At 36.9% G+C, this 13,494-nt stretch overlaps 1 protein-coding gene across 1 annotated transcript in view; it reads right to left on the reverse strand.

Annotated features, from left to right (window-relative positions):
• LOC140144271 (uncharacterized) overlaps window positions 1-13,494 on the reverse strand; it is an 87,520-nt gene that overhangs the window by 11,391 nt on the left and 62,635 nt on the right. Inside the window, exons 17-21 of the mRNA XM_072166089.1 lie at window positions 7,110-7,403; window positions 4,297-4,401; window positions 2,526-2,798; window positions 2,049-2,165; window positions 683-940 (exon numbers count right to left, since the gene is read on the reverse strand). Coding sequence (XP_072022190.1) covers window positions 683-940; window positions 2,049-2,165; window positions 2,526-2,798; window positions 4,297-4,401; window positions 7,110-7,403 — 1,047 coding nt within the window. The remainder of the gene's footprint in view (window positions 1-682; window positions 941-2,048; window positions 2,166-2,525; window positions 2,799-4,296; window positions 4,402-7,109; window positions 7,404-13,494) is intronic.

Here is a 13,494-nt window from a genome sequence, read left to right on the forward strand (position 1 = left end):
CGAGCCCGAACCCACACAATTTCTCTTTTTTCAGGAGAAATACGCATAAAAAATTGCAACGAGTGTCAACTTGTAATGTAATAATTATTCTCTTCGAATAGAGATAAACTTGGTTTTGCAATAGACGTGGCCTTTAAGAGATAAAAACTTATACATTGAAAAAAAAATCCAAAGCAAATTTGATAGCTATTTCGACTTCCGTTAACAGATACATCAGTAATATTGTAGATAATATTGGTTAGATTTTGTTATCCTTTCTGTCTATGGGCTAACCATGGACAGCTTTCGGCTCTTTCTCTCTGAGTCACGTATAATATCCACTGCTAAAACAAACTTTGATCCCGAGGAGTGAGATTGCATCCAAACACCGCGGAAAATGCAGTTGCCAGATCACTTGTGATCAAACCATCAGCCTGGATGGCGAAAGCGCAAGTCAGTGAGTATAATATCTATTGGATTTGACAAACAGAAATCTAACCAATACTTCGACTTCGTATTGACTTTCCCCGTGATTTTGTGGCCCTTGGAAATGTTTTAAAAAAAACTGCCAAGAGCCAAGAGGACAGGAGGTTTTGCTTTAAACATGTTCAGGGGCCAATGGCACATACGAGCTTTTTTTCTACCCAACAACGCCATTCTATGCATCCACATTTTCAAACGTTACAGGATCATGGGTACTTACAATCATCATCTTCTATCATTATATGAGTCATGATTTGATCCCCTAAAATACAGTCAGATGAATTAAGCGGTTGCTTCACTAAAATAAGTTGAAAGCTCTCAACATCCGCTTCTACCAGTTTATCATCATTAACTATCACTGTAATAGATGCTGTGGTTAGTCCAGCAGTGATGGTCAACACCTCATCAATGTCTTGGTAATCCTCTGGCATAGCTGCGATTAACGATCCAGAAGGATTTAGCGGCTGAGATTTAACACCTGTGGATAAAGACCATGAAAATAACAAACAGGCTTCTTAGACATATATTTCGCATAGTCGATTTGATAAAAATGGACATAAAACTACGTATGTGTTGCCATTACGGGTTGGAGACGGAATGTTTGGAATGATGACTCAGTAGGTTGTGTTCCTTCAGTTTACAATGGCAATATTTTAAATGTAATATTTTGCTGCAAAATTACTATTTTAAACGTTTACTACAAAAAGGACTCTTGTAACATTTTTATAGTGCAATTATTAGTCACCCCAGAAATAAATAAAATAAAATAAATAAAATAACGAATAGGCTTCTTAGACATAAATGGAGCTAAAACTACGCGTGTGCTGCCATTACGAGTTGCAGACGGAATGTTTGGAATGATGAATAAGTAGGTTGTGTTCCTTCAGTTGTCAATCGCAATATTTTAAATGTAATTTTTGCAAAATTACTATTTTAAAAGTTTACTTCAAAAAGAGTCTTGTTACATTTTTATAGTGTGTATTAAGATTTCTTAAAATAGTGTTTTGTGCATTATATTGTGGTGAAGCTCAGAATTGCACAGTATTTATACATTTCCAAGACACTCATACGCAACTTCATTAAGCATTTAGGTTTCCACGCCAAAACCAGGAAGCAAACTGGTTTGTTTGTTTGTTTGTTTGTTGTTTGTTTTTGTTTGTTTGTTTGTTTGTTTGTTTGTTGTTGTTTTTTTGCTTGTTTTTTTTCCTGGTGCACATTTATTGATTGATATAGGTTAATGAATGCGTATCACTTGTTGGGAGTAAAATTGTACAAAATAATGCACGCGTACTGAGATGTTGATGGGTCTAATGCACGTATAATCAACTGAGAATTTGATGCGTCTCATACACGAGAAAAAGGAAAAAACTAACAAACTTGTCACTATTGTTGGAAAAAGCCAGAAAACACCCACCCGTAAGAAACATGAACACGTCTGAAAGCACTGCGCGTACTACGCTATTTTGCAATATTTATGCACGGCTAGTAATAATTTACAAACGTTTGCTGTGATTGGTTCTCACCATCTAGGAGTATATGAAATTAGTGCTATCTACTCATGCACCTAATGCGTTTGAAGATTTTACCTATTATGACATCACGATCAATTCCTCCATCTACCAGGTTTTCTAGTTCAACTACCACTTCTACTTCTCTTTTGGTTTCAGTTACCCGGTAACTTGCTAGTTGAAATCGAAACACAACTGTGAACGCAAAGTGTGAAACATAATGTTAATCTTTCATACTTTTCATACTGTAATATTCCATTAAGGACCAAACATAGATTAGCGATAATAGCAAGCAATTATGTTCAACATCTGGAAGAGTAGACGTATGTCCATAGAGCATTGACGTCACTACCGTGACATTAAACATTACGTTAGAATATTTGCAGGAAGTTATCAAAAATGTTTTGTAATGATATGAAAACGTTTTATACCCTTTAAATACCCTTTATATAATCTGGCATTTGAACGTTTTCTGGCAACCCTTTCTAACGTTTAGCGAATGATGTCGAATCACGTTTTGTGTTTGCTGGGATGACCCCGTAATAAAATACATACCGTCATCATGAATGGTGGTAATTCGGACAGTATCAAGTACATTATTGTTAATATCTTTGCAAATCTTTCCTTCCGTGGCTGAATCAATAACCAGAAGAAATGTCTCGTCCAACATTTCGCACTCCTCGTCCTGCAGAATGGTTAAATTGACTGGTAACTCTGTAATCTCAGCTTCAAACACTACCTCTGTATTTGGTGAAGTAGTAATAGCTTCGTAGTCTACGTTGGCTCTGGCCATGTTAGCTCCTGTGACGTCATCGTTGGTTTTTATATCTAATGGAAAGAATAATTACATTGACGACATGTTTGTTTTATTAGTATTTGATTATTTTATCCAGCAGCTAATATTGGGCTATTCCAGTTGAAATCCATACACCCCTTCTGGAAGACATGACCTTAATCTTTCACGATCTTAATCTGGAATTCAAACTGATTACCTGAATGGGTGACTCCATTTGAAATCTGCATCTCCTGTGTGGGAGATTAAGGTTATGTCTACCATAGGGGATGTATGGATTTCAACTAAAATAACCCCTAATATGCACTAGTTGTTGATAGGAGAATTAATTAAACATCACATGGAATATCAAAGGCGTTTTAGTTGTTCATTATTTTTTGGGTATTGTGAAAAATCTAAACGTTTTGCTTTGTCCTCGGAATATTTTAATAATGACCGCGTATGATTTTAATAGTCGGGTATGGATGATATTAATGATTGTGTATAGGTGCTTTTCTGAAAATCTAAATATTTCACTTGGACCACACAGGATATTCCTCGGTTCCTAAAACAAAATACAATACTCTCAAAACAACTGAATCACGTACTATTTGTGTGCAAGTGAAAATAGTTTGATGAGTTCATGTATTTTGGCTATTCCCAGTTGATATCCATACACCCCCACATGGAAGACATGACCTTATTCTGTATAGATTTCAATGGAGTCACCCATTCAGGTAACACCATTTGCAACTGCAAGCTTTAAAAGGTCTTGTCTTTCATAGGGGGTATATGGACTTCCAAATATGAAAGATCCAAGGATGAACACCATACCCATTTTACTTTAACAAATACATTGAATTTGAAACGCTGCAGAAAGAAACTCTCTTATAAAATACAAATTAGACTTTTATCAGAGATTCAAATTTAATAATAACCGATATATCATTATGAGACATTTTCTCTTAAAAATCTGTGACCAGTTAAAAGAAAATCCGTGACACATCTGCGTTAGAATATAGCTTTTTGTGTGTGTATCCTAGTATTTCTTCAGAACCAGAACCGAGATATCTTCAGAAAACAAAAAACGTAGCTCCCCTTCATCCTGATGTATCCGTTTTGTCCTTTTGAATAATTACCAACCATGCTGTCAGTGGTTGTGACTGGCAGATCATTAAATGATTTAAAACAATGAATAATTTGTGAAGAACTGGAATATGATATAGCATAACTTCTGCTCTTTGTAATGTACTTCTGTTATCATGAGCATTTAAGGTTTCCCCAATACATCTTGTGTCACAATTGAGCATTTAAGAATCATTAAAAAACGGTGCCATCATGCAACTTCATGGTGCGCCCAGATACACCTTATGCACGCTTATACTGGAGTTTTAATTTAGACTGTAACTTAGGGCTCACCCCCGGGTTCATCCTAGATGCTGATATTGCATCTTGTAACATAGTTATAAAATAATTTCGAAGGCATAGCTCGCGGGCGGGGTCCCTATTTCATAGTTTGCGAGAATGTATACAGGTTTCTAAACTTAATCTTACATGCGACACTGGTGCCATCCGTGTAACCAGTTCGGGTCAGCGTTGCAGTAACGAATCCTGTGTCTTCACGGACTGACAACGTTATATCTTTCCAGCAATAAGTCACTGAAATATAAATAGACGTTACAAACATATGCCAATGTTTTGTGTATAATTTAAATGCAAAATGTAATGCTAAGAATCTTTGATAAGTTGGTCCTAACATTTATTTACCAAAATTGGGATTTCAACGGCCTCTCTAGTGTCATTACTTTAGACTGTAACTTTGGGTTCATTCTAGATGCTGATATTGCATCATTGAACATAGTTATCTTTGTAACATAATTGACAATAAACAGATAATTCTACAGAAAGTAGAAAGTTACAAGAATCTGGACAAGACAATCAAGATGGAAGATAACACAAGAGAGGAAGTCTTATTCAGAATCAAGGTTGGCTAGTGTTGTTTTGGCAGGTACAAAGACATCCTTTGTGATAAAAAGCTACCAAAGACATTGAGGAGACGTATGTACAATCAATATGAGTTACCAAGCATGACTTTCGGTGCTGAAACCTGATCGAGAACTAAAGATCTGGAACAAAGACTCATTACAACTCAGAGCCATGGAAACACGCTTGCTTAACATAACTTTACGGGATAAAGTCAGGAACAGTGACATAAGAAGTAAAACAGGAGTCAAAGACGTCATGGAAATGATTAATCGGCAGCGGAATCTGGAGCCAGGGGGCAACTGGCCCTCAACTTTTTCGACCGGAGGGCCTGCCCCACCCCTACCACACACTTTAATCAAACTCATAATGTGCAGGGTGTCATATGTCATGACAAAAAATCCGATATTGTCTATTCTAAATCCTGAAAGAAAGTGTAAAAATGATGCACCAAATGGCTTCAATTGGACCTTCATTTTGCAAAATTGTCCAACCCCTGTGTATGCATAAACAATTAATCCCCTTTTCGCTTCTGCTTTGGACGACCAACACTGTGTGGTCCAAAAACAACTTTACCCAATTTCAGAGGGTGTTGCTCAAATTGCAGAAGAGCTATTTATGATATTCTAAATGTATATCTTTCTAAAAGTATGTGATGAAGAAATGAAAGCAAAAGAAGCTTAATTAACAAAATGTTGCTAGCTTTGCGTACGAGGATCAAAATTCACCTTGTCTACACATAATTTAATGGGATGTGTCCGACTAAGGCATACATATGCGTTTATAGGCATACGTGTAATCGGTAAAGACGTTTGGCTTGTGTTTGAAAAGTGGTAACGGTTTACATGCATACAATCCATTTTAATCCCCTTTTACTTGTCATGTACTCGAACTTCACTCCTGTCATTGGCCAACAATTAGGATAACAATTACATAATTACAAAGGTTTCACCTGGCACAATTTTTGAACTTTTTTGAGATTTTTTTTCACCAAATACTCTTAAGAAGATGTTTTTTTACGAATACGGGAAAACAGTTTAAAGCAGAGTTTTCAACTTTGAGATATGAACCTTTTTACTTGGGTTGTTTTTGGACCACCCTGTTTGTTTCAAGCAATAATTTATACAGTAATAGTGAATACATGTCAACGAATGGCTTTAATTCGGCTTCATTTCACCAATTTTTGGCTTTTCAAACTAAAGCTGTTCACAAATAAAAAAAAATACAACAATCACGACCATTAGTTTGACAGTTAAAGAAATTACCACTACTGTACGCAACCCACTCGATAAAAGGAGTTACTTCTACCGGTATTTATTGCATAATAATGGAATTTTGTGATCAATGCGCATGTCTTATATATCAAAAGCTCAACATCGTGGATACAGCTCAACACGTAGCAGCGGAAGGTGACGGGGAAAACGAAACGCATACGTTGTAAAAGTCTGTAATTTCTCTTTAAAACAAGAATAATTTCTTGCCACATTCAGGTCTAATTCCGATGCTATGTATTGAAATTGTATATAGCTGGGATGAAATGCAGATTATCATATGAAAAATTATAAGCTTGCATGAACAAAATCAAATTTACTGACAGTAATCATGGTTTTTAGTAAAACCACCCGCACATTCTTCCTACTCCTGTGTGTTAAACTGTCTGTCAAAGAAGTTTAATTTTCAGACTTCAAAAGCTGTCAACTTGCCTGATTTGAATTATATCGCGAATTAAAAAATCTGATATCAGAAGGACATTTCTTATATTCCGAATGCCCTTAAATGTGCTTTCATGAGAGCACTTAAAAGTATGTCTTAAAATTATAACAATCATGACACCCCTTAACTATATATACTTTATATTTAAAATATTCTAAGCAAACATAAAAGTTTAATAATTTATCTAAAACTTATGTGTACTTCTTATCTAAACATCTCAAAAAAAGTAACTAACCCCCCCTTAAATAATGACTATTATTCAAAAACGGGTGATTGTATTACAAATCTGTAAAATGCGTTGGAAGCAGTATCTATTTCTGCACATTTTGACACCTCATTTGTAACAATATTGACTAAATATTGACGTCACAGCGTGCATTTAAATTAATGTAACCCAAGATTTAAAAGTTGCAGTAAATTGTATTGATTTTGTATTGGAAGGAAATCTGTGTAATGATATCTGAGTGTTTTTGTAATTTTCAAATCTGGACCTTATTACATTAAATTGACCGGTGTTTTATTGTTTTCTGGGCTATTTTTACAGGTGGTTGAGATGTTTATTTAAAAAAAGTATGATGTCTACTTAAGTCTAAACGTTATCTGTACATCATGTCTATTTACAAGTTTAATGAAAGTTAGATATACGTTATATCTATTACAGTTATACCTACCGTCGTCGTTTTCAATGACAAATAGAGTCGTCCCGTAAGTTGGTACAGATGGATCAGCAACTGCACAAGCTGAATCAAGGAGATTTATTTGATAACCAAACTGCTCATCAGGAGCTGGACAGAAATCATTGTGCACAGTAACTCCTAGTGGTATCGGTATGTCAGCACTACTGGCTTTAGTGAATTCATAGGGGCCACCGTAAGGTACACCTGTATCATCAAAGTCGTCAGTCTCATCTACTAGAACGCTTGCCTTGGTAGCCATGTTGTTGAGATCTGTCAAAGATGTTACCGCTGTAGGGTAATATCACACAGCATTTCTTATTATCACAATGAAGATTACCTCCAGTAAATGTAGTCATAATATACACCTATTCTCGGTCACTTAAGAAACAACACGCTCTATTTCTTGCGTAAATGATTATAAAAGTTAGCTATATGACGTGCATTCCACACAACACCCCGTTTAACATACCCTGCATGACATCTTCCATCAATTACCAGACGGAACTTGTATTGGAAGTACAAGGTCAAAAGGTCAAAGTCGACGACAACGCCTATTCTCGGTCACTAAACACCGATTCTCGGTCACCGTATAGTTTTTCTATACCTATTCTCGGTCATTCTCTTTTGGAAGCCTGGTTGATCGGTATGATGCGGTTTTGATAACTTAAACCCATAATAAAATACGTGTGCAGTATTCTCAGATATATTGACAAGGAGCGATCCTTTCAAAACGGTTTATTGGCAAAAATTTTCGTACTAGCCGATCGGGGTACGAGGTGGTCCTATTTTGTGGGAGCGCACAGCGGAATGCGGTGGCAAGCCCGACTACTCTAGGAGCAAGATCACTCAGGGCCCTAAATAAGGAGTTCGTTCACCCCTCACTACATACAAGGCTTGACACCATAGGTAGTTAGTATGGACCCTCTAGATCACTGCTAGGTAGGTAGTGGTCTCAAATTGTGGTAACACTTTTTTACAGGTCATTTTATATATGGACGTAGGGCAAAATTAAGGGGTAGGGGAGATATAAATTCCCATAACTCAACTTTTACTTATAATAATGAATTTATTTTGGTATGACTATGTAGCTAATTGATTGTTCTAACTTTCTAGTATTATTTGAAAGCAAACCTAGGTTTCATTAGATGATGATTGGAAATGGCCAGTCCATACGCTAGTGGAAAATCAGATTTTTCACAACAATGCGTAGGGTGGGTGTTTTTATGGCACTGGCTTCAAATTTTACTATTGTGCCAATTTCTATTTTTAAAATTAATTAAGCTCCATTTTTTAATTCTGTTTTTAATATCAAGCATATCTAGACAACATTGATGTTCTGGTCAAATATTTATATAAGTGCATGTTTGCGTGTATGTTGGTTTGTGTTGTGTAGGTTTGGGGTAGGTGGGGTGTGTATGTGGGTGTGGGTGTGGGGGTGGGTGTGTATAGGGTTCGGAGTTGGGGTGTTTTACGTGTCTTAATACAGACTTGACATTTAATATGGAATATTTTTTCGCAAAACTCCAAGACTGGTCTGCAAGGGGTCTGCATAAACCGCACGGGCTAAATATTAACTGGGTTGTGTCGGGAGATGGTGTAAAATAATTATTTGATAGAAAATGTGCTTTCCATAAGTTTATATTATGGTGCTCATAATGTAGCGAATTTACCTAAAATGGCGGATTTAGGCAAGCTGAATTTGAGCTTTGTTGGGGACACAATTTCGGACTTTATGCAACATTGTTCTGTTATTATCAACTTTATAGGGGTTTGAGGTGACATATCATAAACTTCGTCAGCAATTGGCATTCATCACAGCTGAAATACACAACATGGGAGGGGCTTCAAAATAGGGCTTTTAAAAGTGGTACGTACTCAGAAAGTTTGAATGGCCCCTGGGGTCAAATGTTATAAACCTACGGTACAAAAACAACTGCACGGATTCCTGACTGTCCAATGAACTCACGATGTTTGTTTTTTGTACAATAATTTATAACATTTGACCCCTGGGGACCATTCATACTTTCCGAGTGCATACCGCTTTTAAGAGCCATATTTTTTAAAGCTCCTCCCACTTTCAAAACTGATGGATTACAAGTGAATTCAGTTCTGACGAACAATATTGGCATTTAGGTTTAGTAAATATCGCCTCAAACCTCATTTAACTGGATAATATCAGAATAATGTTGTTCAAATTCAGAAATTTTACCCCCACAAAAATCAAATTCAGTATCCTTAAATCCGCCAGTGTTGGCCAATTCACTACATTATAAGCGCCATCATGTATACTAATGGAAAGCATATTTTCTGTCAAACAATAGTTTTATACCATCTCCCGACAAGCCCAATTAATATTTAGCCCGTGCGGTTAATGCAGACCCCTTCCAGACCAGTCTTGGAATTTCGCGAAAAAATATTCCATATTAAATGTCAAGTCTGTAAGTCACTCAGCTGAACTATATAAGTTCCATTAACAAAATTTGTTTGATAAGTTACCATTCATGTAATATTTTGAATGTTTATATGTGCGGGTGAGATCAACCACTGCTTGTCAGGAACTCATGATAATGAATTCATTTTGGAATTAATATGTAGCTAATTGATTGTTCAAATGTTTTAGTATTATTTTAAAGCAAAACAAACATTATTTTTCAGGTAGATAGACATAAAATGTGAGAAAAGGTTAATTTTTCATGTATAACCATGTCAAATATGGTATTATTAAGGAGTTATGTACGTCATCCACCAGTGGAGCTCCTGCGCCCCTCCGCAGAACTTCCGGTAGTGGATGTTCTGCGCTCGGGGCGCAGAGAATCCACTGTCGGAGTTGCTGCGCTCGGAAGCAAAATAATAGATTTTCGTATTATAATAACGGTGGATCATTGCTGCGCTCGGGCGCAGAACATCCACTGTTGGAGTTGCTGCGCGCGGGCGCAGTCCCTTATATGTAACGGTGGATCATTGCTGCGCTCGGGCGCAGAACATCCACTGTCGGAGTTGCTGCGCTCGGAAGTAAAATAATAGATTTTCGTATTATAATATAAACGGTGGATCATTTCTGCGCTCGGGCGCAGAACATCCACTGTCGGAGTTGTTGCGCCCGGGCGCAGTCCCTTATATGTAACGGTGGATCATTGCTGCGCTCGGGCGCAGAGAATCCACTGTCGGAGTTGCTGCGCTCGGAAGTAAAATAATAGATTTTCGTATTATAATAACGGTGGATCATTGCTGCGCTGGGCGCAGAACATCCACTGTCGGAGTTGATGCGCCCGGGCGCAACCCTTATATGTAACGGTGGATCATTGCTGCGCTACTCAACACTGTTGCACTGTTGGAGTAACTGCGCTCGAAGCATATCATAAATTTTCTTATTAGCAATTGGATCATTCATCACTCGCTGCAGAACATCCACTGTCGGAGTTGATAGCGCTCGGAAGCAAAATAATACATTTTCTTATTAGGCCTATATTAATAATTTTATGTGCGTATAATAACTAATATTAGCCCTATTATACCTCCCGATTGAATGCAAAATTCTACATTGTCGTAGTGAAAATTACGGCGGATCATTGCTGCGCTCGGGCGCAGAAAATCCACTGTCGGAGCTTCCGCATGCATATTGTATTTTATTAATAAAATTAAAATAATTTATTTGACTTCCAAAAGCTCCGGTATGGATTTTCTGCGCCCGAGCGCAGTAATGATCAGCCGTAATTTCATTATGAAAAATTATTTTGCTGTCAATTTGGGTTATAGTTAATATAGCCTAATACTCATTATTATACTGTATATTTATTAATAAGAAATAATGGCCTAATAAGAAAATCTAAATTTTACTTCCAGCAAAAATCAAAGTGGATGTTCTGCGCCCGAGCGCAGAAATGATCCACCGTTATTATAATAAGAAAATATATTATTTGCTGTCAATTCGGTTATACTAATAGCAATTAACTTCTCGGAGTTTAGTATGATAAGCATGCATATTATTTTTATATAATAAGAAATTATTAGTTATTATACGCATGCATATTGCATTTTATTAATAAAATAAGCAAATAATTCACTATAGAGCGCAGTTCCTCCAACAGTGGATGTTCTGCGCCCGAGCGCAGTTTGATCCACCGTTACATATAAGGGACTGCGCCCGGGCGCAGAACTCCGACTTGGATGTTCTGCGCCCGAAAAAATGATCCACCGTTATTATAATACGAAAATCTGTTATTTTACTTCCGAGCGCAGTTACTATATGGATTCTTAACCCGAAAATGATCCACCGTTACATAAGGGACTGCATTCATGCGCATGAACTCCGAATGTGGATGTTCTGCGCCCGAGCGCAGAAATGATCCACCGTTATTATAAGAAAATCTATTATTTTGAATTCATTTTGAGCGCAGTTACTCCGACTAATGGATGTTCTGCGCCCGAGCGCAGCAATGATCCGCCGTTATTATAATACGAAAATCTATTATTTTATTTTCAGAGCGCAGAACTCCGACAGTGGATTCTCTGCGCCCCGAGCGCAGAACATCCACTATTTTCTGCGGAGGGGCATGTCAAATCCACTGGTGGATGACGTACATACATGTATTAAGGGTTAGGGGAAATAAAAACCACCATAACTCAACCTTTACTCATAATAATGAATTCATTTTGGTATCAACATGTAGCTAATTGATTGTTTAAACTTTCCAGTATTATTTTTAACAGAAAAACCATCAGGTCTACATAAAGTGTGAAAAAATGTTAATTTTCAAATGTGTAACAGTGTAAAATATGACAATATTAAGGGGTAGGGGACGTACAATCCAACACAACTCGATGTTTATTCATTATAATTTATTCATTTTGGCATCAATACATAGCTATTTGGTTCTTGTAATCTTTTAAAGCAAAATGACCATTAGTTGTTAGCTGTATAGACTTAAAAATGTTTTAAAAAAATCCATTTTTCAAGTGTAGAAGCGTAAAATATGACAATATTAAGGGGTAAGGGGGCATACAAATCACCATCACAGGTCTTACTGATGAAAATGAATTCATTTTGGTAACAATATGTAGCTAATTGATAGTTCCAACTTTCTAGTATTATTTTAAAAGCAATTAAACCATTAGTTGTCAGCTAGATAGACACAAAATATACGAAAATGTTAATATTCCATGTCTAACATCGTAAAATATGACAATATTAAGGGATAGGGGACATACGAATCACGAAAAACTCAAGTTTTGCTGATGAAAATGAATTAATTTTGGTATCAATATGTAGCTAATTGGTTGTTCTAACTTTCTAGTAATTATTTTAAAAGCAATTAAACCAAAAAGGGTTAATTTCCATGTGTAGCAACATAAAATAATAACAATATTAAGGGGTAGGGGACATACAAATCACCAAAACTCAATACCACTGCAGATCGATCAGTGGCGTAACTACGGGGGGGTGGCTCACGAATTTCAGCCGACAATTTCGCCTTCTTACCAGTTCCGGCCTTGATATTATTCCGACAGCCTGTCACTAATTCACAATCGATTTGAAACATTTTTGAATAGATTTTTAATGTTGAGGTCCTACTCTGTTGTTCCCATAAAAACAAGCACGATTCACTTGAATTTAGTACCCACGAGAGGCTGATACATTTTGCTCAGGCGCTAGTTTTAACCGGAACTATACAAGGTTACACCAAATGCGGAAGGATTTAGTGTTGTGCCCACTTGAAGAATAGCACCATAGCGCTAATAGCACGCTATAAGGTCTAGGTCATTTTAAGAATAGCACAATAGCGCTAATAGCACCCCTCCAAGTGTATAATAATTCAAAAATAACATTATTGCGATAATAACGCGCTATATGCCCCCTAAGGCCAAAACAATTTCCAGAGCACAATAGCACTAATAGCACGCTATAAGGCCTAACCATTTTAAGAATAGCACCATAGCGCTAATAGCACGCTATAAGGTATAACCATAAGAATAGCACAACAGCGCTGATAACACCCTCCAAGTAATAGGAGAACTCAAAAATAGCATAACCATGATAACTGTGCTAATATTAACATTTAAAGCTATTTTTAATGTCCCTAATGGTTTTTTTCTAAGTCCTCACAAAAATAACACTGTCAATTGCACAAATAGCACACCCATGAAAATAGCGGTGCTATTTGTGCTAACATGTATATAAAGTAATGACAAAATTGCGCTAATAGCACGTGTAGGCCCGAGGAGATACATGTTATCTGCGCAAGTCAGTTATAGCGCCTTTCTCGGTCCAGGGCAGGAACCATTTTTGCCGACAGAAATGTGACATTGTTGACCCAATTTTTCGGACCGAAAAAGCTCGAAAATACGACAGGGCAGGGGATCGGGCAAGGGGCAAGGGGTA

This window comes from Amphiura filiformis, unplaced genomic scaffold (assembly GCF_039555335.1).
Source record: "Amphiura filiformis unplaced genomic scaffold, Afil_fr2py scaffold_47, whole genome shotgun sequence".
In the NCBI taxonomy this organism is placed as follows: domain Eukaryota; kingdom Metazoa; phylum Echinodermata; class Ophiuroidea; order Amphilepidida; family Amphiuridae; genus Amphiura; species Amphiura filiformis.